The following is a 27,071-nucleotide window of genomic DNA, read 5'->3' on the forward strand; positions in this document are numbered from 1 at the left end:
TAGTTCTCCAAGTTTCAGCTCCATACAGTAGAACTGCCTTGACGTTCGTATTGAAGATCCTCACTCTGATATTGGTTGAAAGTTGTTTTGAGTTCCATATGTTCTTCGATTGTAGGAATGCGGCCCTTGCTTTGCCAATCCTCGCTTTTACGTCTGCATCCGATCCTTCCTGTTCATCGATGATGCTGTTCAGGCACGTGAAAGACTCTACATCTAGAGTATCGCCATCTAATGTGATTGAGTTGGTGTTCCCCGTGTTGCATTTGAGGATCCTGTTTTTTCCTTTGTGCATATTGAGGCCTACTGATGTAGAGGCTACTGCTACACTAGTTGTCTTCATCTGCATTTGTTCGTGTGTATGGGATAGGGCTAGGTCATCTGCGAATTCCAAATCGTCTAATTGGTTCTGAGCTGTCCATCGTATTCCGTGTTTTCCCTCAGATGTCGAGGTCTTCATAATCAAGTTAGCCACCAGAAGAAAGAGGAAGGGGGTAGTAGACTGTAGCTCATCTAGAGTTGCTTCCGGTCCCAAGCCCGGGTAAAGGAGGAAGGGTGGGCATAGGGTTAGCGACCCTATCCGTAGAAAACTAACTCGCTAAAAAACGATAACCAGAAAAAAAATAATTCAAACCATTTATATGATATAGTTTTTATCAATATACTCATTATTGATGGTATTTTTAGTAGAAAGATTACGTAAAAACCAACAAGACCAGCACCGATGCAGTATTTAATTTGGGGAAATATTTACCACCATAACATAAATGAACATGATATGTTTTCGAAATAAGGAGTAATAATTAAAAAATTGACGTTTAGCGAGCTTGACAAAAGCACTCATTTACAGCAACATAGAAACTAATACATTTCATAAGGAATGATTTAGATTATTTCCGCAACTCGAACTGATGTACGTACGTACGAAGTTCTACGTTGTTACTGACTGACGAACATTTATAAGTAAACTTTAATTATTTAGTGATTGAGTGATATTTAGCAGATTGATGATATTCAAAATCCTTCTAGACTGCAAAAATACTTGACGGAAGTGTGCATTTGTAAATTGAATGCGCGTATCTGGATTTCAATAAATATAGCAAATAACGTTTGGCTGTTTATATGTAATCTGATATGGAAGAAGTTTGCAAACAATTAAAGAACGCGGTATTGTGTTAGAGCTGAAATTCATAATAATTTTACAAGACTTGTGAGAGATTGGTGACGATATACAGATTAAAAAAAGTGAATTTTAATTGGCATCAAGTTCAATACGTAGTTGTATGTTACTCAGTATCAAATTACAGAGTAGTGGAGCGAGTTTTCGGTTGCTAATATGACCTTTCGGATAAAAATCTGTTTTAAACAAATATTAAATAAAAGGTTTATTAGTTTAAAGCTAAGCACAACACGAATAATGCCTGAACTGAATCGGACGTGAGGTTGAAAGCTAGGATTATCATAACACACCCCTCTTGATGCACATTAAGCTCACAATAAGTTATCATTATTGTTAATATTTTCTACATCGTTCTACACATTTTATGCATACCATTTAATTTATTACTATTACAATGGTTATAACTCGTCATCTTACAACGAATCATTCTGACCTTTAGCAAATGACCTTTCTAAATTACAAATAACACAATTTTGAAGTAATTATATCGTGACGGATGCAAAGGTTAACCATTTTTAACACAACATTTGAAACAGTTACTGAGACTATGTACTACGAATGTGCAGTTCCAATTTAACAATAAATTATACTGTCAAGCAGATGGGGTGGCTAAGATCAGTTTTTTAGGACCTAAAAGCAAATTCCTTGGCTCGAAATTAGTACTAATGTACACGACACTATGCTCATGGACATAAACAAATATAGGTAAATATCCGTCAGAAAATATTTCCAAATGCACACATCATTCTACATGTGCATTTAAAAGTGTATAGATTGAAAGATGGACATCTACCAGTTATAATAAGCATATTCCAAAAAATACATATCCGAAGAGGAAATTGTTTAGGGAATTCAATAGCACACCACCTGCTTGACACGTGACACAATGTGTATTTAGTGAACGCGTTACTGAAATCCACAGAACCCACAACATTTAGGATGCCTTAACCTGACCTTGTACACAAGAAGAGTCGGGAGTAAACATTCAAATGTGTTGGAACCATTCTGACCACTTCATTTTTCAACTGTATGTGATCACGACTAGGTAAGTTGAAATCATGTCAACTTTCCTTTTCTAAGCTTCCAAAAATGTCATATCAACCAATAAAATTAATATCGAAATTCTAGAACTAGAACCTTATTAAGTTATAAAAAGATTTACTCCGTGTTGTTTTATCGAAATTTATAAAAAGATCATTCCTTTTAAAACTTGTTCTTAACTCCTTCCATACTATGCATAACCTTTTTAATATCGATTGAAATTAGTATCATACTCTTAATTGGAAATAATTAAACATACTAACTTTTATGCAGCTGAAGAGAAATCAATAGAATATAGTGAATTCGTCGTATTATCTAAATATTGTCGTTCTCCCTTTGTTTAAATTTCTGAAAAGAATAGTTCCAACTATATTCGTTATTTTTAAATGAATTCATTGATCTTTATTTGCCTACCTTCAGACGTATTACTGTTATTCACAAACCATTACGGGTTTCCACACATAAACAATCGTTTACAATATTTTAAGCAGAAATTGATGGTAGCTAGCATTGAAATCCAGGATGGGCGTTTCATCCTATTTGGGACTCGTCAGCTGGATGCACCTGATGCGCGAATAATGAGATGGCGTTTAAAACCAAAGGTACTGGATTTGAGTCCCAGAGTGGACACCAACTCTGGGGTGCAGGTATATCCACCTGATGAGTCTCAAAAGGGACGAAACGCGCACCCTGGTTTCCACAACTAGCTACCATCCATTTTTGTTTAAATTACTTGTGATTTACTGGCAACATCGAGGCGATACGTACAGAAAGCACAAATGCCAATTCCAGGCCTCAACATCAATGGGAAGATTCAAACAACCAATATTTAAAAATTAAAATTGTTTACAACAGTCCCACTAATATTTACATGATATTTATTGTTATAGTTTGTCTAACGGATTCCATGATAATTTGGCGATTAGAGAGTAAATTTAAATATTTATGAAAAACTGTTTAAAATGGCAATAATAAATGAAAATTTATGAACCTTGTTACACAAGTTTGTTTGTGTCAATAACTTACATCATTAATACATAACGGTTATTACAATGTTAGGTGTACTAGTTTACATACATGGTTATTTCAAAATATCTACTATTATAAGTATGCCAGTTTTGTGAATTAAACCAAATAAAACTACATAGATATAAGTCATCACTCGCCAATCAGTTGGCATAACATATCCGTAGTTGAAATATCGAAATCAATAAATAGTACTAACCATTATACAATAACTTAGAAAAGTAACTTCTGTCAAACAAAATGGATTTCTGAATCATCAAAATAACAGTTCATAGTAGATAATACTCTATATGCAACAACTTTATTTCACCCCATTATTTGTCAAAGTGATAAACACATTTTAATATATTTGTAAGTTATGGTAATGTAATAACGCGTAATACTGAAGTTTGAGAGACACATTTAATTTAAATCATTGAGTATTTAATAATGACAGTATAAGTAACAAGAGATATAAAAGGAAAATAATATTAAATGCAATCAGTTTGAGATCACAGAATATTTTTGTTAGAAGAAAAACATATTAAAAACAAATTGATTTGGTTGTTCACGAAAACGATAATTATAGTCATAATCATAGTAACGAATAAACGACACGCACATGTGACTAAGCGAGAGAAAAAAGCAGGAAACAAACATTGTATTAAATTATGCAGCAGTTATGATAGTCTTGAACAATACAAGATTCAATAAAATTGGATCATTTAGAGAGGCATTTCAAATTCGTATTTTTCTTCTTCAAACTCCTGAAAATAGGAAACCATAAATTGATGTTATAAATGAAAGATCTATGAAACTTTTAGATCATGATATAAAAAATTTATTTAGCGCCATGTATATATTTTCGCAGAACAAAATGATTAGGTTACTAAATACAAACTGAACGTCTATATTTAGTTAGTTATTATCGTTTCGGTGAATTTTCTTAACGTTACATATTATAAACCGTTCCGTATAAATTCAATGAAGTACAACAATGATAAAAGGACTCAATATTAGTAAATTGAAATCCAGTCTTAATATAATAACCACTGTTCCATGATTCTAAGTTAATTTCTGTTGTAAATATTAATAGTACTCATCATATTGCACGAAAAGTAGTTAGTTGTGAAGTTCACTCATTAATATGAAAGAAAACTCTGTAAATGTTGACCAACGATCATAGATGAAGTTTCTCGGTGAATTTTGTTTACTATTTGAACGACCAAAATGTTGGCAGGATAAGTTTGTTACTTGCGTAAATTAAAGCAGTATACTTTGATAACAAAAATAACGCCAACCATTTCACTCGACGAAGACCCTTTTCATTATAATTATGATTCATTAGATTGAAAGCAAGGAAATGTGTTCGACATAAATCTAATGATGTACCAGCGTGGAGGATTATTTTACAAAGAAGTTATTCCTCACCACCATGTTTACTATCTTATTAGCTGCATTTATACCAGGCTCCAGGTATCAAAAAATAAATTAACGATTAAACCACGATATTATGCTTAGCCATATAAATTAGAGCTGAAATTTCATCGACATATCTCTTGAATTTGCAAGCTAATCCAATAAATATGTAGAAATTGGGTGCCAGTAACAGCTTAAGTGTATAGAAGAGAGTATAAGATAATTAAATTTGAATGAAATGCAATAACTAATACCTATATTCTAAAAACCCGCTTCAAGACTCCACTGGTCGACTTGATGATTTCAAAGCTATCTAAATAAACAAAAATACTAAACCATATTCTAAATACTTCAGTGTATTTATTCCAAACAAAATTACAAATAGAGACACGTTTGTTGACTTACAAAGAACTTAGATTTGGGTTCTGAATAATTTTCAAAGAAATACTTTATTATCTAATGAAAAATATATCCACTTAGCTAATGGCTTCTTCTTGAAGTATATGATCTCCTGAGATTCAAATTTTATTACAACGATCACATGTATTCCTCCATCTTTGTCAAGTGACCATACAGTTAGTGACTGTTTTGGTATTTTTCAATCGATAGTTTCGTTATAAGACTTAGTTGTTGGAGTATATAAATTACCAAATACATAAACTTAAATTAATACTCACTGAAATAACGCTGATTAATCTTCGTGACTAGACTATAACTTATGTGTGACCTTTAAGCGATGCTAAGGCGACGTTGAGAGAATTCTTCTACTTACTACGGTCAAAAGAGGGTTATGAATAACTGAGAGGAATAAGGATTAATATTTTATTTAAAGTTATGATAAGGGGTTGGGATTGGGATCTTCATCACGAACTGACAGTCAGTCAGTCAGTCAGCTACAACGTAGGACCAGGCACATATGTGCATCGGTCCAGGTTGCCATACCGCATCAGCACACAAGATGAACACCGGATTCATAGCAGTGGTTAGGTCAAAGGTAGTAATATGTAAGAGAAAGATTGCATATAGAGATATAGTACAAGAAGAAAGAATTGGTTCGTAGAAAGAAATATATGAAGTGATTTTAATCTCTTAGTTTAAGGGAAGACAGGGAGTGTATACACCGACGCCATTGTGATCGATTCTGAGCCATGTCACCAAGAGTCTCCAACCATTGGTTACGATAGTCACGTGGGCCCCAACCAAGTAGTCTGCATCTACCAACATGGCTCAGACTAGAAGTTAGTGACTTCAAGCACTGATGCCACGTTTTGGTTTGGCCGCCCCTAACTTTCTTCCAACCATCTCCAATACCGGATAGCATTGCACGTCGTGGTAATCGGTGTTCAGGCATACGTAACACGTGGCCCAACCATCTCAGTCGATGAAGATTCATAACCTCATCAACTGATTTACCATCATTCCCTAATACCCTGCGAACTGACATTAGTTATAATCCCAAAATGTTATTTATCCATATGGATGAATGAATTTTGCGCCAAAATCCAAGACTTGCTATCTTAAATCTGTTTAGTTCGTCCATAAATTATAGTCTCGTCTGTCATCGGTTTTAGTACATATCTGATCTCTAAACGAATGTAATACCGAACCCTCATGATACTTGTAAATTATCATAAAACACGAATTTGACAACAATGTTGTTATCCATAGTATTGCCAAGTAAGCAAAAGGGATAGATAGCTATTATTTCAGATGTTTCAGTTTCGAGAACTAAGCAAATGCAATCTTCGTTATAATTCTTCCTCCTAGTGCATTAACCAACTCCGCCTGGAGTCCCTCCGGGGGCTACTGCCGGTCTCAAGCCCGGATAATTATCCACTTTCATATTTGAAATCTTTTTCCACGGTATAGAAACTACAAAATGACCATTGTCGAAGAGCGTGCCCCCTTCCACAATCTTTATAGCCGCCTTGTATTCTACTGATGATTTATCACTTGAATAAGCATCTGAAAACTCCACGTCATAAGGCTTACGTATTTCGTTCTCTAACTCCGCCTGGAGTCCCTCCGGGGGCTACTGCCGGTCCAAAGCCCGGATAAAGGAGGAGGGTTGGGCATGGGGTTAGCGTCCCCATCCCGTAGAAAACTAACTCGCTAAAAAAACGCTAACCAGAAAAAATTATTCAAACCTTTTAAACTCTGCCATGGGAGTCAGAAGATCTTCATTTAGAAGAATTATGACGCCTCATGATGAAAGCCGAATTCCTTCGGAAGTTACGAGGCCGATGCCCCTTCTGACAACCAGAGCGACCATTTATTTAGGTACATGGAATGTTCGTACAATGTGGGACACCGGAAGAGCCTTCCAAATTGCTGCAGAAATGAGAAGATACAACCTAGAGGTACTTGGGATCAGTGAAACACATTGGACACAAGTTGGACAACAACGACTAACTACAGGAGAGCTCCTGTTATACTCCGGCAATGAAGAAGAAAATGCACCACATACACAAGGAGTTGCATTGATGCTGTCCAAAACAAGCGCAGAATGCGTTTATATTATGGGAATCTCATGGACCAAGGATCATCAAAGCCTCGTTTAAAACAAAGAAAGAGGGCATTTCAATGAACATCATCCAATGCTATGCACACACCAACGACTACAATGAAGACGCTAAAGATCAATTCTACAATAGGCTGCAGTCAATCATCGAGAAGTGCCCAACAAAGGACCTGACCATTCTGATGGGAGATTTCAACGCCAAGGTTGGAATGGACAACACTGGATATGAAGAGATCATGGGACGACACGGACTGGGAGAAAGAAACGAAAATGGTGAGAGATTTGCAAAACTATGTGCCTTCAATAAACTAGTCATAGGCGGCACCATATTCCCACATAAACGCATACACAAAACCAAATCGACCATATTTGCATCAACAAAAATTTCAGGAGGACGATGGAAGATGTGAGAACCAACAGAGGAGCTGATATAGCATCAGATCATCACTTGCTGGTCGACAAGATGAAATTGAAACTCAAGAAGCACTGGACAATGGGGCGGACAATATCACAAAAGTTCATAACGGCCTTTCTCCAGGATACTAACAAACTCAACAAATTCAAGATAGTCCTCAGCAACAAGTTCCAGGCCTTTCGTGATCTACTCAATTGAGAAGGAACTACTGTGGAGAGCAACTGGAAGGCGATCAAAGAGGCAATCACTTCAACATGTCATGAGGTCCTGGGTCACAAGAAGCACCATCACAAGGAATGGATCACTGTTGATACACTGGATAAGATTCAAGAAAGGAGAAACAAGAAGGCAGCAATTAATACCAGTCGAACAAGAGCAGAAAAAGCCAAGGCACAAGCTGAATACACAGAAGTAAACAAACAAGTGAAGAGGAGCATCAGAACCGAAAATCGTAAATATGTGGAAGATCCAGCAATGACGGCGGAAAAGGCTGCAACCGAAGGAAACATGAGACAATTGTATGACACGACAAAGAAACTCTCTGGAAATCGCCGCAAACCAGAACACCAGTGAAAAGCAAGGATGGCAAGGTAATCACCAACATTGAAGAGCAACAAAACAGGTGGGTAGAACACTTCAAAGGACTCTTGAATCGACCAGCTCCACTGAACCCACCCAACATCGAAGCAGCACCCACGGACCTCCCAATCAATGTTGGCCCGCCAACAATTGAAGAAATCAGCATGGCCATCAGACAAATCAAGAGTGACAAAGCAGCAGGACCGGACAACATCCCAGCAGAGGCACTAAAAGCAGACGTAGCGGCAACTGCAAGGATACTCCACATTCTCTTCAATAAGATTTGGGATGAGGAACAAGTCCCAAAAGACTGGAAAGAAGGACTTCTGGTCAAAATACCGAAGAAAGGCGATCTCAGCAACTGTGATAACTACGGGGGCATCACTCTTCTCTGAATACCAGGAAAAGTCTTCAACAGGGTATTGTTAAACAGAATGAAGGACTGCGTAGATGCCCAACTTCGCGACCAACAGGCTGGATTCCGTAAGGATAGATCATGTACAGACCAAATCGTAACTCTAAGGATCATTATGGAACAATCAATTGAATGGAATTCATCACTCTACATCAACTTCATTGACTACGAAAAAGCATTTGATAGCGTGGACAGAACAACACTATGGAAACTTCTTCGACACTACGGCGTGCCTCAGAAGATAGTCAATATCATACAGAACTCATATGATGGATTACACTGCAAAATCGTGCATGGAGGACAGTTGACAAAGTCGTTCGAAGTGAAGACCGGTGTTAGGCAAGGTTGCTTACTCTCACCCTTTCTCTTTCTCCTGGTGATCGACTGGATCATGAAGACCTCAACATCTGAGGAGAAGCATGGGACACAGTGGACAACCTAGACTTTGCAGATGATCTGGCTCTTCTATCGCACCAAAGTAGCAGCAGCCTCAGCAGCAGTAGATCTCAACATACACAAAGGGAAAAGCAAGATTCTCCGATACAACGCAGCATGCACCAATCTAATCACAATTGACGGAGAAGATTTGGAAGATGTAAAAACCTTTACATGTCATTGATGAACACGGTGGATCTGATGCAGATGTGAAGGCATGGAGCGGCAAAGCAAGAGCAGCATATCTACAATTGAAGAACATCTGTAACTCAAAACATCTGTCAACCAACACCAAGCTCAGGATTTTCAATACAAATGTCAAGACAGTTCTACTGTATGGGGCGGAAACCTGGAGAACTACGAAAGCCATCATCCAGAAAATACAGGTGTTTATTAACAGTTGTCTACGCAAAATACTTCGGATCCGTTGGCCAGACACTATCAGAAACAACCTACTGTGAGAGAGAATAGACCAGATCACAGAGGAGGAAGAAATCAGGAAGAAGCGCTGGAAGTGGATAGGACACACATTGAGGAAAGCACCCAACTGCGTCACAAGACAAGCCCTCACATGGAATCCTCAAGGCCAAATGAGAAGAGGAAGACCAAAGAACACATTACGCCGGGAAATGGAAATAGACATGAGAAAAATGAACAAGAATTGGATGGAACTGGAAAAGAAGGCCCAGGACAGAGTGAGTTGGAGAATGCTGGTCTGTGGCCTATGCTCCATTAGGAGTAACAGGCGTAAGTAAGTAAGTAAGTAAGTAAGTGCATTAACCATGTTTTTTACATCGAAAATCGAATGCTCAAAATAAAGATAAATTTCACATCTAAAAGTTTAAATGAGAAAGGAAATACTCAATTACCTCCCAGTTAGCAACAAAATTATTTCCTTTAGTGTTTTGCAAATTTTGCACTTCACTAGAGTTTCCTGAACTATTTTCAATTTGACTTTTGAGTGCAAGAAGTTCTTGTTGTGCATTCAATAGTTCAGCTGCAAGTGCATCACGTCTAAGTAAATATCAGCAAAAAAATTTACAAGTAAAATATAGAAAATAAATAAATAAAAAAAGAATTATTACTTTGAATTAGAATATCCATATAAGAGAACAGCTACAATTAAATTATTCTGTCCATCAATGAATTTGAGTTTATCTAACTTTTCTGAAAGAAAAACCCATCTGCAAATAAACAACGTTATTTCGTAAATAAATTATTTGATTACTGATTCAGGTCAATATACTAGTACAGTTAACATAAATTGTTGGAAAAAAAAACACTAAATCAAATTCGTGTTCATTGCTATTTACTAGAACATTTATATTTGTGAACACTTCAATGTAATAATCATGTTTAATTGCAAACAAACAAAACTCTTATTAGGATTACTTACTCTGAACGAACAAGTTGACATTCCATTTCATAATTAGCAAGTGGAATATCTTGCACATTAGTTGAACTGGACATACGAAGAGGCTAAGTAAAGAAAAAAATTAAGTAAAAACACATTGAATAAGTATTGGACCTAATCAAACAGAATACACAAATAACTAGAAGTTATTTGTATTATAATTTCGCCAATCATTTTTATTTATTCTGTTAACTCTTATGAGAGTGTGATAGATTATTGTGAACTAAGGAGTCGGATTTTTTATTATGCAGTTAAATTTTTAAATTTTGAATAAGATAAATTTGGATTTGGATCGAAATTGCGAACGAGTGTTTTAGAATATAAAATTATTTTTAATAAAAGTCGGTCTATAAGATGTCTGCTGAAAATCACTAAGGAAGCCCGTTAAAGGAGACAAATCTTAACGATAAAATTCATTAACTCATTCATCAGATATTTGGCTACAAGCCAAACTCGAAGAGTGAGGGTTATTGATGCTACTCAGCTGCCTAAACCAAAGTAGATGGAGAGGAATTCAAACCTGAGACCTACTAATTATAAGGCAAACGTCTTGACTGCAGAGTTACTACCCTACAAAAGTACCTTTTGCCCCTGAATGAGCTTGAATCAAAAACCGTTTGGTCAACAGCAGAACGTATTCATCCACTGAGTCAATGATGAATCGAGTTATAATAGTTTAGAAGATATTAATAATTATTTAAGAACTATTAGTGAAACGGCCTAATCAAAAAGGAATCTAAAATGACACTATTTTCTCATTCCAAAATTGTTAGTCATTTCAACTAGATTAAATAAACGAAAAAGAAACATTATAAATTAGTGAAAGTAAAATCCACACTTGTTTTTGGGTCATAATTATTGACAAACATTTCAACGCTTATCTTCATAATCCATTCGTAAGTGTATTTTAATGCACATCTTAAAAATATTACAGAGATGAAAATGAAAATTTAAAGAAATAAGCCATTAAGAATCATAATACCATTTTACTGTCAAAACTATGGTAAACACAATAGTAGAATAAGTAGTCAATTTAAAAAAAAACCTGATCTGGAAACAATAGAAATAATAAAACTAGATAGATAAGCATCAATACGAAAAGAATGTCTATGTATCTACCTTAGTGTTATTTGTTAAGTATATTTATTGTGCATATGATAAACAATCACTAGTAGTAATAATGCGGATAAATGTTTTCGGTATTCATGTTCATTGATTACTTGAAAAAGGTTTTCTTAAATGAGCATTATGAAAAATAATAATAAATTTAAATTTATTTGAAATAAATGATCTTTTGATGATTTTGTCGTGTTAACTTGTCGAAATGTTAATATTTTGTTAATTAAATGTAGCTTTTTCGTACAAATAAGTAATATTGTAGTGAACAAGAACACCAGTGGGAACAATCGAATGTATTGAACACAAAGTTACAGGACTTGTTAATAAAATCTAATAATCATTAAGTAAATGCTTAATTTGCAAAATGTCCACCAATTGTCTCAAAATGACTCAGACTTCATTGTTCTTGCATTTTCACACAAATTGCATCCTATTTCCGTTCTTTACTGTTCGATTCTCTTGTCTCTCTGCAGCCAAACCTTCTGTTCACGACTAACATATACTACTTATGTCAATATAAGTAGCACACACCACAATATTATTAGTTATGTTCAAGTTGTTCTAGAAATGTTTTTAATATCATAGGTACACATTTCAAGCAAGAGTTTATTCTATATTTTGATTAAATCTACTTCAGCTCTAAATTTTTATCAAAAATTATTGTTCTATAGGAAGTTGAAATAATTGATTTTATCAGATTTATGCTGTATGTTGTTTGCGCATAATTTTCACATGAACAATTTTACCTTAATTATTTATTATTCAACTTTATAATTATGAATGTTTCATATACGAAATTATTACTAGTAGCGAAATGCTTCAACAGAAGTTTATTAAGGGTAAAGAAATACACCCTGCTTCGATTTGAGCACCCGGGCACTATCCCAGCCCCCACATAAATTGAATGACTTATGTGGCACATATTTGTTTGGTGCCTCCTTGTACCAAAGTTTATATGTTTAAATAAATAAATAAATAGTGAATAAAGAAATACACAGTTGGTCTAACTAACGTAATTTTTTTAAATTTCTAATCTATTGTCAAAGAAAAAAGCCTGTTGGATGTCCAGATTTGTAAAAGCTATAGAATACATTGTGCTATAATATATTCATGAAAAAATTGCGTAACACGTCATCAGTTACAAAATCTGGTTAGTATCATCATTCTACTGAACAAAAGTAAAGATAACTCATGAAACAAAAAACGATCACAGTATTTTCAACAATATTATTTACTTAGACATTATGTTTAATCATTTAACCAAGTGTTATTATTATTGTTATTGTCATGAATTTATGTCCGGCTTTTCATCACATGGTTTGTCCACCAATCAAAATACGACTTATACAATCTTAGCACTGTGTCAAACCAATGACGTTCGACCGGTATGAGCAGCCTAGCGTCCTTATTGGTCCTATGTCCGCCTAGCCCCCCCCCCACTTGAGTCCAGAACACCAATACCAGCTTCCAATATGCGAATCGAATCATTTATTTCAGACATACTCAGTTTATATATCAAGCAAACAGACCGCAACGTACCATAAAATAGGAAATAACATTTGTACACAATAAGGCCAAAAAGTGGCTATGCACATGGGAGGCAGTAAGTCAATAAACTGAACATAGCTTAAGAACCGTAAATCGTACAATAATAAATTATAGGTCAAAATAAAGCTTATAATAAGAAGAATATAAATATACATAATCTATTTATTATATAATTATACCATAAGAATGTACAGATAATATTAGTCAATTATTATGTCTCAGAAGTTACTCGTGATTTAATCTTCACTCGGATATAACAGCTATTATTATAAAGTATAGAATGGATATGACCTTAATTTCTGTAACTTATACAATTAACAGTCAGAGTAGAAAAAATATAATATTACTGAAAATTGGGATATACTGTGCAATCATACTGGAATTACTTACTTCAATTGTTTCTGCTTTTTTTCCATCTGACATTACTGTATCTTTAGATAAGTTTGATGATGTAGGCTGTTCTGGAATATCAATCCTCAAATCTTTCAGCAGTCCACGTAAATCGGTCAATACAGAACGTAATGAGCCCAAACGAAAATCCATTTCAACCATGGCCAATTCATCAGGAGTATGCGTACCAACTTTACTACAAGATTCTTGTTTCGTTCCAGTAAGAGCACATAATTCCACACACATTCGGTTCATCTGCTGATAAATCTGAAATTATTTTTTGAAATAATCATTGAATAACAAACTGTAGTTCGATTTTTAAATGGGCGGCTAGGCGCCAAAATATCTTAGAAGGAAGCTATTCATAATACGAACAAAATGGACTGTTTTGCAGTTTTAAAACGTAAAATTTTAGATACGAACGTACCTCTAAAAAGTACATTTTTCCAGAAAGTCAACTGATTGTTGCCTAATAGTATAAATGAAGTTTACTAACATTGAGAACATATTACTCGCACGAAAAATTAAAAGCTTATCGCATACTGAAATTTGATATTAATTGATCGTTTCGAATGAAAATAAAAGATTTACAATGACTAAGTTCAGAAAATATAGAACCCATTATTAAAATTTACTGGTTGAGTTATACCGCCAAGATTACGATATAATTGCAAAATTCTGTGAGAACTGACAATGCTTTTCAAACGAAGTTCTACGTTATTTAGGTGTTTACACTTACATTTTACCAGGAAATTACTTATTAAGAAAAGTCTTAGAACAAGAAGTTATGGCCAGCTTTCATGTGTTACCTACTTTGCGTCAAAGTGAATATCTTAAATGTAGAACTGAAATTGGTTTCATTAATTTTTTTATTTCGGTAAATCTATAGGTTTCAGAGCAAGAGACTATAGTTCAGCTTACGTCAAACAGTACAATATCAACAGTTTTTGTATTTTCAGCATTAAGCACTTATGAAAAATGGAAAATATAAATAAAGCACCAATAAATTTTTTCTGCAAACGATGAAATGCATTTAAAAGAAACCTACTTCCGTTACTTCCGATCTCAGCTCGTTTATAAATGTTTCCTTCGTATTCACATTAGAAGATTCCAATGAAATATTGTGTGAATCAAACGGTACCAAACTATCTGAAATAATATCCTGATCAAAACATGATAAGTAAGCCATGTATGTATCGTCATCCATTTCAAACTCCACATTGTCATCATCCTCCAGAGTAAATGGCGAACAATTATAATTCTGAAAGATTAATGCAATATAATGTATAGTTTTGCAAAGCTATCACATAAAACTCACATATTAACAGTGAAAAGACTAATTTCTTCTCATAACTCACATGCGTAACTTGAAAACTAAAATCAACACTGCTTCCTGAAGATGTCTATTGTTCATAAAATTAAAGGAAATTGATAGATCCACCAAGTTACTAACCGAAAAAGTATGAAATCCCAGTCATGTGTATAATTTTAAACAAAAAGTTATATCAGCAGTTTGGGAAAAATAACATGCGAAATGAAACCACAACCAGTAATAAAGCAAGAAACAGTCTAGGTCGTTCCTCAAAAATCCGCTTTCTTCGAATACTGATTAATGCTAAATGGAGACGTTGACTTACTGTCAAGTTTCACTTATATACCAAATTACATGGGGATTGTTTTAATGGCTTGGCGCTTCATCGTAATTGAATCACAAAAGGCTTTTCGTTATTTTAATTTTATATGCTTGAAATCATAATTATGAGACACAAATATGCCTTACTAATCGTTTGAACAGCTTTGAAAATGAATTCGCCGAAAAGAGAACTTTTCGCTGAACTAACCTTTTTTGTTTAGTGTCTTAAGGGGTGTATTCCATTTATTGAACATAATCTCACCATTCCAGTAAACATTTCGGAGTAAGCCATCAAATACAGTTATTCAGATAACTTTTCTTGATAACTGGAAAGTAAATGAAGATAACTCCTTATCCTAATTTCAACAAAGCTACACATCCTGTCATTTCGTCATTCGTTTCTCTACAAAGAGACTATACTCAATATAATTATATGTTAAATGTCAGCATGTGCCTATTAGACGAAGATAATAATAGTATCTATTTACACTGTAAATCATACTGGATCAAAAACTCTTTCAATCAAGTAGACCTATAAAATGAAAATAATACTTCTATATTTTAGTGACAATTCCTATTTAATAATAAAATCTCCAACATGTTATCATATTTATTTTTTCGATTTGTACCTTGTATTAAATTTTGCATTGATCTCTATTGAGAGAAACTAGTTATTTACTCTCAGAGTTTAGTATTTAATTTTACAGACCCTTCTATCCTAAATAATCTAAACACCAAAACAATGGATTTAAACGTCTGTAATTTTCGTTTTTCTTTAATGAACGAGAATAACAGTATTGATCGGAAAGTGTAATATTTTTTTACTGTCTGATAGAAATCTTTATTCATATGTATAGACGGATCGATAATATTTACTTCATATTTCGAATGTTGATTTTTTTATTGTTGAAAAAAACACTGGGATAAATAAGCTGAATTAAGTCTAAAGTAAAATATTTCAACAGTTGAGATCATGAGTCAATTGAAGGTAGACTACCATGGAAAACCTGGAAGCACTGGACGGCCGTTTTGTCCTATTGTGGGACTCCGGGTCAGTTGTGAGGTAGTAACTCACTAATGAAAATGGTGGATGTGTCGCTAAATTTCGTGGATTAGTTGAAGTTAGACATTAACACCGTTGGATGCCGGCTCAGTGGTCTAGTTGGTTAGGCGCCCGGCGCGAAACTGATAGGTCCTGGTTTCGAATCCCGCGAGGCGGGGTCGTGGACGCGCACTGTTGAGGGGTCCCACAATAGGACGAAACGGCCGTCCAGTGCTTCCAGGTTCTCCATGGTGGTATAGCTTCAATTGACTCATGATCTCAACTGTTCAAATTACTACAATCTCCACAAAGCCCCTTCTGATACTAAGATAAAATAAACAAATTTATTATAATTCTAGATTATTACGTATCTTTTTTCTTTTCATTTGTGTTGACAATCAAGAAACTTGTAACGATTATACATTGTTGGAAACATGTTTAATTTTTACCACATTAATGAAAATCTATAATGGTTTACAGATAGTTGGAGCAGAGAATTTGATGATTCAAAATTATAACTTAAGATTTTGTAAATCATAATAGTTAATATTAAGTTACCTATTAAAAACTAGTATAGTGAAGGAGCTGAAAACAAATCCAGTCAGTCAGTCAGAAACAACGTAGAACTTCGTACATACGTACGTACGTTAGAGTTGCCAACCACATTAGCACAGAGATGCAGTTGTCGATTCAAATCCCTTAGTGGTAGAGATAGTAAAAGTATAGGCAGTAATTGGAAAGACTAGCTTTTGAAGATGTCATCACATTGATGAAAACATGAAGTAAAAAGAGGGCAAAGTGCTTAAGTAGCTTTTATACTATTTCCTTATAATATGTAGCGTTATTAATTACAGACATAATTCATCCCACCTAGTTGAAATCTCATATTAATGGGTTATGGTTTTTCACTGAAACCTAAAGGCCAATAAATATAGTTTCGAATGTCAAAAGATCATTTTCAAAGTTGAATCTCATTTCATTTGTCTTATGGATGAATCAGTCAGATAAATTATGAAATCTGTTAGATTATCAATCATCCAAGATAAAAAAATCAAACATACAGATGCTCAAGAGTAATCCAATCTCCATGATATGCCCCTGGTGAAAACAGCTAACAAAGAAATAGGTCTGAAGAACTGAAAAAATGTTGGTAGAAATAATTTGAGTTGAATTTTACTGGTGAGTTACCTCAGAACAGAACTTGTCGAAATCTGGTAAAGATGTTTTTAAATTAAGACCTTAATTACAGAGCGTTATCAACTGTTTAAAATAGACTCCGGTGTTAATGAACGTCTCCGCTTTCACATACTCAAGATCATGAGCATATGGTTAGTTAAAACGGATTAGGAAGTTCCCCATTATACCACACATCTATTTACATATGAATTTCATAATCTTTGAACAATATGGAAGTGGAATAGTAATCAAACCTAAAACTTAATGCAACCAATCCGATTGATATTACACTATAAATTTGGAAGGTTATTTTGATTTCACTTTCATTATCTCATAATCTGTCTTGAATCATGACGGGTAGATATCGCTTAATTAACCTGATTTTTTTAAAAGCTCATTTATGTTCAGAAGAGAAACACATCAGAAAATCTTACAATGGCAAATACTAATCCTATCACTATTACCTCTCGTGCTTAATTTCAGCTCAGAAACAGTCGTTTTAAACCTGACTTAGATTCTATCACACTATTCTGCCTCGATCAAAACGATACAACAAACACGTTTTCAGAAGACACCAAATTCTTATCAACATTATCAGAAAATAAACCCATTCAATCAACCTGGTGATGGGTCACGTGCACATAAGTCGCCATGATAATACTACTTACACACATTTTGGCTGGCTAAGTCTGTCTACCAAAGCAGAATATGCTGACCACTTTTAGTGGGTCAAACCCCCTAAATTTAATATGACTCTAATTTTTTACCAGTGCAAATTTAGTTTTACTGAAATCTAATGAAACTATCAGCGGTCTTCATCTTTCTCTTTCCGTGCAAATTTAGATGCTCACTCAGATAAAAATAGGTTATAAGCTAATGAAACATGTTTTTCAGGTACTACACTGTTTATAATGAGTTAAAGTTCATTACTGATTACAAAGACATTGGTTCAAAAATGATTATATTAGGCGATGCTGCAGTCAGCCAGTCATCTACAGCGTAGGACCAGGCACACATGCATCGCTCCAACGTGCCACACCTCATTAGTACAAGATGAACACCAAATCCATAGAAGTAGTTACTTAGATGGTATGTATATATTAGATTGCATATGGGGATATGAACAGTCGCCTATGTGCTATTCGGATAAGGATACACGTCGTTGCCTTTTCGTCCTTTCTGCCTACGCTCCCACTGACTGCAGTCTGGACGAAGTGAAAGATGACTTTTACATAAAGCTTTCTGAACGTCTTCATAAAATTGAACGCTCAAAAGTAGTACTCTTAGTAAGTGACTTTAATGCCCAGGTAGGTAGCCTAAACCAAACAGAAAGACATCAAGGTGCGTATTCTAATATTCCGTCTCAGAGAACAGATAATGGTAGATGCAGACTACTTGGTTGGGGCCCACGTGACTATCGTAACCAATGGTCGGAGACTCTGGGTGACATGGTTCAGAACCGATCACAATAGCGTCGATGTATACACACTTTGTCTTCCCTTAAGCCATGAAATTAAAATTGATTTGTACATTGCTTTCTACGAGTCAATCTGTTCTCTTTGCATTATATTCTTATACATAATCTTTCTTTCATACATTAATACCATCGAAGTAACTACTTCTAACTCCACCTGTAAGGTACATATAGGATGGAAATCTCGTGAATCCAGGATCATCAAAACATTCTTCAAAACATAGAGAGAGGTATCACGATGAATGTTATCCAATGTTATGCCCCCACCAATGATAGCAACGATGATAATAAAGATCAGTTCTACGAAAGGCTGCAATCAATCATAGCGAAGTGCCCAAGAAAGGACCTAACAATCCCGATGGAAGGTCTTAACGCCAAAGTCAGGGATGAACAAAAACGGATATGAAGATATCACGGACAACATGGACTGGGAGAAAGGAACGAGAATGGCGAGAGATTTGCAAATCTGTGTTCATCCAACAAATTGATTATAGGTGGCTGATATGTCTTGTTGTTTGAATGCTACTTTTTCATATCTGATCGTCGCAAATTGTTGTGTCGGAAACGCTTACCACTTATACTCGAGACGAGGGACCTCTGAAATTCCCACGACGCGAAAGTAAGAAAACAAAGACTAGTACAAGTGAAAATTTATTAACCCCCAAAACTCGACGACCCTAGTCGAAAATACACTCATTTATATATTGATTATACATACACTTTGATAAGTAATTAGGATGAAATCACATATATAAACAATACTCAGTTATAAAAAATCATATGCTGACCATAGTTCATGTCCATTGAATACAAGAATATTGTGTTATACAGAATAAAATATCATACGAGAAAACAAAACCCAATACTACACTGAATAATCATCACATTGAATCAAGACGGAAGTAATGTTGAACAAAACTAACAATGAGTAAATCAATCGAAATTTTGACTTTTATTTCCATCATATCAGTGGCACAATATTTCCACACAAGCGCATACACAAAGCTACATGGGTCTCACTGAATTACACCACAGAGAACCAGTTCATATTTGCATCAGTAGAAAATTTAGAGTGGAAGACGTGAGAACCATCACCTAGTTGTGGCTAAGATGAGACTGGAGCTAAAGAAACGCTGAACAGCTGCGATACTAACAAACTCAATCAATTCAAGATAACTCTTAACAACAGGTTCCAAGATTTACGGGATCTACTGAAAGGAGAAACTACAACTAGGAAGGGTTCAAAGAAAAATTAACTTCAACGTGTCAGGAGGTGCTGGACCGTAACAAGCATCATCATAAGGAATTGATTTCTATCAAAACCCTGGGCACGATTCAAGAAAGGAAGAACAAGGAGACAACAATCAACAACAGCTAGATAAAGCGAACGCATAGCCCTGAAGTTAGACATAGAAGTAACTGCAAACATGCTCCACGTTCTATTCAGAAAGATTTAGGAGGAGGAACAAGTGCTGACAAACTGGAAAGAATGACACCTCATCATGATACAAAAGAAAGGAGATCTGAGTAAATGTGAGAACTAGAGGCATCACATTACTGTCAGTACCAAGAAAGGTATTCAACTGTGTTACTGAACCGGATGAAAGACTCAGCAGACACCCGACTTCGAAATTAATAGACTGAATTAATTAGGGATCGGTCGTGCACAAACTAAACCACGACGCTGCGGATCATCGTTGAACAATCAGTTGAGTGTAACTCACCACTATACATCAACTTCTTTGACAATGAGAAGGCATTTGACAGTGTGGACAGGAGAACCTTATGGAACCTTCTTCGACACTATGTTGTACTTGAGAAGATCCCCAACATCATCCGGAATTCATATGATAGACTACAGTACAAAGTCGTGTATAGGAGACAGTTCACAGACCCTTCACAAGTAAGAACTAGTCAGACAAGACTACTGACTCCCTTCCTTTCTCCTTCTTTTGGTGGTTGACTGGATTATGAAGACCTTCATATGTGAGGGGAAGCACGGAATATAATGGACAGCTCGGGATCAGTTAGATGATTTGGATTCCTCAGATGACCTAGCCCTCCTATCCCATACACACGAACAAATTTAGATGAAGACAACTAGTGCAGCAGCAGTCCCTGCATCAGTAGGCCTCAATATACACAGAGGAAAAGGCAACATCCTCAAATAAAACACGGAGGACATCAACTTAATCACACTGGATGGAGACTCTGGAACACGTGAAAAATTCACATATCTGGGCAGCATAATCGATGAACATGGAGGATCTGATGCACATGTGAATGCAAGGATTGGCAAAACAAGGATAGCATGTCTACGATTGAAGAATATATAGAACTCAAAACAACTATCAGCCAACATCAAAGTTACAATCTTCAATACGAACGTCAAGACCGTTCTACTGTACAGAGCTGAAACTTGGAGAATCACTACAACCATCATCAAAAAAGTATAGGTATTCATTAATAGTTGTCTACGCGAGATACTCAATATCCGTTGGCCGGATACTATCAGCAACAGCCTACTGTGGGATAGGACAAACGAGCTAATGAGGAAATCAGGAAAAGACGTTGGAAGTGGATAGGACACACATTGAGGAAATCACCAAACTGCACCATAAGGCAAGCCCTCGTTTGGAATCCTGAAATGAACGTAAAAGACGAAGGCCGAAGAACACACTACGTCGGGAATTGGAAGGAGACATTGTGGTGATGGTTACTTATATTCACGTAAGTAGTATATAACGGTGGTCAGGCATAGAATGTATTTCAGTAGAAGATCGATAAGGAAAGAACGGAAACGGAACGCAATTGGTATGAAAATGCATGGAACAATGAAATCTGAGACAATGGACTGATATTTGCACGAAGAACAGTCAAGTTTGAGACGATGGATTGATATTTTCCAACTTAACTATTTGCAATATGGTTCTCAGATTTTAGTGAGATGCTCTGTGATTTCATGTCAAACACATCCGATTATCCCCGCTCATATTCTTGTTCACTACAACATGAAAAGGATGAATAGCAACTGGAAAGAACTGGAAAGGAATTCCCAGGGCAGGGTTGGATGAAGAGTGCTGGTGGACGCCTATACTCCTCCACGAGGGGTGACAAGCTTAAGTAACTACTTCTATGAATTTGGTGTTTAACTTGTTGTACGAACGAGGTGTGGCAACTTGGATCGATGCATATATGTGACTGGTCCTACATTGTGGCTGACTGTTTATAATGATATGATACAGGGAGAAAGAATTAGTTCGTAAAAATAAAGGTAAAAAGTATTTCAAATCTAACGTGTTAAGCGAAGAAAAGGAGTCTATACACTCACGCTAATGTGAATGATTCTGAGCCATATCACCCAGTCTCCAACCACTGGTCATAATAGTCACGTGGACCCCAACCAAGTAGTCTGCATCTACCAACACGGCTCGGATCAGAAGAGTTAGTGACTTTATGGACTGATGCCACGTTTTGGTTTATCCGCCCCTAACTTTCTTCCGACCGTCTTCAACACTAGTCAGGACTGAGCGCCGTGGCGATGCTGCAGTCTTTTATTGAAAACTTTTATCAATAAGATCAGTCATTGGATGACAAACAACAGAAAATTTTGACTATGATTAGCAATTTCTAAAGCAAAATATCAACACATACCCGCTAACTACTGTCATACCCCAACAAAAGTAAATATAACGTAATACATAACAAAAATCATTAGTCCGATCCTACGTATAAAAAAATCAATATCATGAAAATGCATTGATAAGACATTATTTTTAGAGTAAAAATGTTAGTATGAGAAAGTTGAAATATATAACATCCCTATCTGAAGCCTTTCTGATATGGATTAAATGATTTAGCTTTATCTTAATAAATCATGTCAGTTATTTCACATGATAGGAACATAATAATGGTTTGCTCACATAATAAAGCACTCTTGTGCTAGCTGTTACCAGTTATTTAACTAAATAATAATTTGATAGTTCTTGAGGGTTACCAATATCATGTGTAATATAAACATTCGCAGAACGAGTTAAATAAGAGATGCAAAAGGCCTTGGTCATTTAACTTCACGTTGGAAATAAGACTTAGATCGTTACCTAATTTAGTTATAATCATTTTGTTCTGTTACTTATGACCAATCACATACGATTTAGTCTTTGGTGTTTTTTATTAATCCTTAGCATTTCGAGTGTGTACTTTTTGAGAACTATATCGACTAAAACGTTTCTACTTACATTGTCTAAAAATGTATAGCTAATGGTAAAACATAGTATTGTATGCACAGTAATAACAAAACAACACCATACAAAATTTGTGAGTTAATCAAAGATTATGTATCACAAAACTGTTCACTGTGATCACAAATGTTTACCTCTGCTTGAATCATTTTTTGCTCAGCCAGTTCAGCCATTAAAGAACGATGTGGTTGAGAGTCTACTGGTTTCACGCGATCATCCTCATTACTACTAGATTTCTGTTCACCTGTTTGGATCGACAATTTATGGAGCCGGTTGTGAAGTATACTAGCTGTCTCTTGAAGTCTTGTAATCTCTGCGTCTTGAATATTTATCTAAAAACTATACTAAAAAAAATGAAAACATACGGTAGCGACGTGTTCGTTATTCACATGTCTCATCATTCTTATTTCTTGATAAGAATCATTGAGTGACTCTAGAAGGCTATTTCTTTCCTCCACAACGGTGTTTAACTGGTTTTCTAAGTGATGTTTCTCCTCACGTAATTTAGTGATCTAAAATTATTATAACAGTATTACGGAACTAACTTCTTGTCTCAAAGACTCGATTGACTGAACATGTTCTTGCATAGAAGACTTGTGCTTTAAAAATTCCAACCTCAAGGTAGACATTTCCTCTCTTAAAAGAGCTTCATTCTCACTGGAAGTATTAAGCCGACAAGTTAAAGATTGATTCTGTTGCATTAGCTCCGATATAGTAGTATTTTTCTCACGTTCCATCTGTCTACACATTTTCTTTTCCTTTTTTAGGTCTATACGCATGGCAATTATATCCGTCTGTAGTTCTTTTACTTGATCATCATAATCACTCTCAACAGCCTCCAGACGAAGCTTGAGAATCCGACGTTCTTCTTCCAGGCTCTAACAATGTTTTGTTACATTGCAAACCACTTACATGGATTTTCTGCAGCAGGGATTCCAGTACTTCACCATCACTATTGTGACAGTTATTACTATGTAGCAGATATGAAGACATCCCCTCGGTCCCGGTGCACAGGAGATCAACATTTGAAGAATTCATTGGATTACAGACGCTAAATGACACAATTACTTCTCATATGTACTCACTTAAGTATAATGACTATGGCAGCTGAATTGAAACATATATCGTAAAATTATCTGGACAACTGTAATGTCTTTCCTTTGATCGGTTTTCGTATAGATTAGAAATAATTCGTATGCGGAGGAAGTGTTCAAAGTAGTACCAATCTAAAAGAGTGAAGAACAAAACAGAAATTGACCGCGAAGTTCAACAATCACATAAGACGAGCTTGTGTCTAGTAGTGAATGAAGCCAATCGAAATTAGCAATGACGAAAGCTCAAAAATAAACGAAATAATGATCAGAACAAGAATCTTAGAGAGCTATAATTGCCGCAAAATTAAAATGCGCAGATCGATCAGATAGCTGGAATCACTATTAGAAAAATGTCAGTTGACGTGCCGACGAGCTTTCAACTTTTTAAACAACCAAGCAACAGTAACCACCCAACCATACGTAATGATCTGACCAATCAACAATTTCCAAATTGATAGTTGTGTTTATCGTACCGTTACCAAGACAAAATTCTCTCGCCTCCACAAACGTTTTTATCAAATACGACCAATAACCATAAAACCAAGGAGTGAAGAAAAGTTCTCTTTCTACTGTCGATAAACCTATCTAACACAGACTTTTAAAGTTTCGCTTGACAAAAACCAGGGAAGTTAAACTCTAACAATTCTTGATAGCCCAAGACAAATGCTGCAAACTTTTCTTTGACAGTTCTTTTAACATAGTGATGTCCTCTTTTTGGCATAGCTAGGTATTCTAATGATCTAAATATTATTATTCCAGTAGAATGCTCATTTACATATTTAACTGGTAAAATCTTGGGTCTTGATTGTACAATTGATGGTGTTCAGAAAAAAACAATAATAATTCTTCTGGATTGATAAATTATACAGTTTTAATTGTGATCTAACGCGCAAAGGCTTCCCTTTAATGACCAATTGAGTTAATTTTCAAATAAAGTATAATAAAATTATGAGTCTATAGACAGTGTCATATTTACATCAGTGTTTTGGTTTGTACTCAGATTGAGAGTGACGAAAAATTACCGATTGTCTTGTACTGAGTGGATAAAATAGTTCACTTATGAAACAGCTTTGTCGTACTCTTTTTACTGATATGGTACAAATCTTTTGATGTTGTAGTGTTCATAGTGGTCGTCAAAAATTAAGGAAAGTAATGAGACCTACATGTGTTTTGCCAAATCGGACTGTGGAGATGAGAGTTTAAGGAACAAAACATCACAGCTTGCCAAAATAAATTTCGCACAAAGGTTAGTAATTTTTCACAACAGAATCTTCTGTAAGGGAACCAAACCTTGGGTTTGAAAGCACAATAAGTCATAATAAGTAACTGATAAGCAAGCTACTCTCGGAAATAACAGAATAGGACAAGTGGATTCTAAAAGTACGCAAGCAAGCCGCCTTCTGCATTATTATTTTGCTGCCGCTGAAGAAAGATATCTGAAACTCAGGAACCCAATCAGACTAAGTGGACCTGTGGTAAGTGCCTGTAATTGTTTTGACGCAACTGAAATTTATAGACATAAAAACAAATGAGCGCGTTGGAACGGTGATAAAAGCTCTAAACTTGAATGTTTAGGTTGCCAAAACTCAAAACCAAACGACCTTCAACCACTCTGGATGATATTAGAAATATGAGGTGATTAAAAAAACATATTGCAAGATATTCCTTGAATTATATCTAACAAGTCGCAAGTACATTACCCAGCAGTTGAACATGGAGACCAGCTAATTATGTTACGCCTTATGTGATAAAACTGTTTAAATTTTTTTTAGAAAAGGTATTCTCAACTTTGCCTGGCATTACTATTTTGCCGTAAGTGTATTTCTCACGTTTAGGAACGTTTTAAAGAATTTTGGAGAAATCCCCGAAGTCAAATGAACTTCACCACGGTTTGAGGGAAATTTTGAGGTTCTGGCGCCGTTTCCCCAAAATTGGGAGACTGTGTTTTTTACTTTGGTCTGAGATTTAAAATATTACCAGAGTTTAACAACACGATCAAATGGCTGGATTAACTGCTATTGTAAAAGTCTTCAGCTTCAAAAACACGTTTAGAGCTTATTGAACATGTGACTAGCAGTATCTTTTCAACCAGACCTACAGGGCGTATAAAACGTATAGACAAAACGTCTGATTTCGAACCGTCGTCCTTTGTAAGTTCAATATAACAATGATTACTGAAGCAGTATAACAAAACTTGTAAAGCCATTGCCAATAAACAAGTCAGTTCAAATATATGTGTCATGCGTAAAAATTTTCATCTGCCCATTTTTTTTTGCTTTGAAATCGTCATCCCTATTGTTTGTCCATTTTTCCAAAGAATATTTTTCTCTGTGATATACAATGGTTTAGCTCAAATGGTTCAAATGGTTGTGGACGGAATAGAAGAAGCTTTCGCCTACCAGGCTTCCATGTCTAGTAGCAGGGGATCACCAAATCCTCCAGGCAGGAACCTAGGTATGTTAACAAGAAAACAGGAAAGGAAATTGATAAATCATAGTGCGATACTATCCTTAGTCCTTAAGAATAGATCAAGTTGCCTCTTAAAGGACTCCTGGGAAGTCGCTTGGACTAGCTCGGCTGGCAGCGAATTCCAGCTTTTGACAACTCTTAAGGAGTAGAAGTTGTGTCTACATTCCGTCTTGCTATGTTGTGTTTCCAGTTTCTGGGTGTTACCCCTTAGGTTGTTATTCGAACTAAGCTTAAGTAGGTGTTTAAGAGGATGTCCAGAAGTGTTAAGAATACTATAAGCCATTAATAAATCACCTCTAAGACGCCTATATTCTAATGGGTAAAGGTCTAGTGAACGGAGGCGTTCTTCGTAAGGCTTAGATTTGAGTCCTCGAACTGATTTCGTGGCTCGCCGCTGGATACGCTCCAAAGTGACCTTGTCCTTTTGGAGTGAGGGGGGAGTACTATGTTTCCGTACTCCGAAT

At 35.6% G+C, this 27,071-nt stretch overlaps 1 protein-coding gene across 2 annotated transcripts; it reads right to left on the reverse strand.

Moving 5' to 3' along the window:
* Positions 1-2,940: 2,940 nt before the first annotated feature.
* CCDC64_1 (coiled-coil domain containing protein 64) lies at positions 2,941-26,296 on the reverse strand. Of its 2 annotated transcripts, XM_051209552.1 has the most exons (11): positions 26,237-26,296; positions 24,130-24,270; positions 23,957-24,095; positions 23,590-23,922; positions 23,410-23,556; positions 23,179-23,376; positions 14,527-14,739; positions 13,479-13,745; positions 10,404-10,486; positions 9,877-10,021; positions 2,941-3,990 (listed from the first exon to the last, which is right to left on the reverse strand). In XM_051209552.1, the coding sequence occupies exons 3-11, from the start codon at positions 24,080-24,082 to the stop codon at positions 3,949-3,951; spliced, it is 1,554 nt and encodes a 517-aa protein (XP_051075005.1). In that variant the 5' UTR covers positions 24,083-24,095; positions 24,130-24,270; positions 26,237-26,296; the 3' UTR covers positions 2,941-3,948. The 2 variants fall into 2 exon arrangements, with proteins under 2 accessions (XP_051075005.1, XP_051075006.1); XM_051209553.1 differs by having other exon boundaries at positions 3,081-3,990; positions 23,410-23,922.
* Positions 26,297-27,071: the final 775 nt, after the last annotated feature.

This window comes from Schistosoma haematobium, chromosome 1 (assembly GCF_000699445.3).
Source record: "Schistosoma haematobium chromosome 1, whole genome shotgun sequence".
Classification (NCBI taxonomy): domain Eukaryota; kingdom Metazoa; phylum Platyhelminthes; class Trematoda; order Strigeidida; family Schistosomatidae; genus Schistosoma; species Schistosoma haematobium.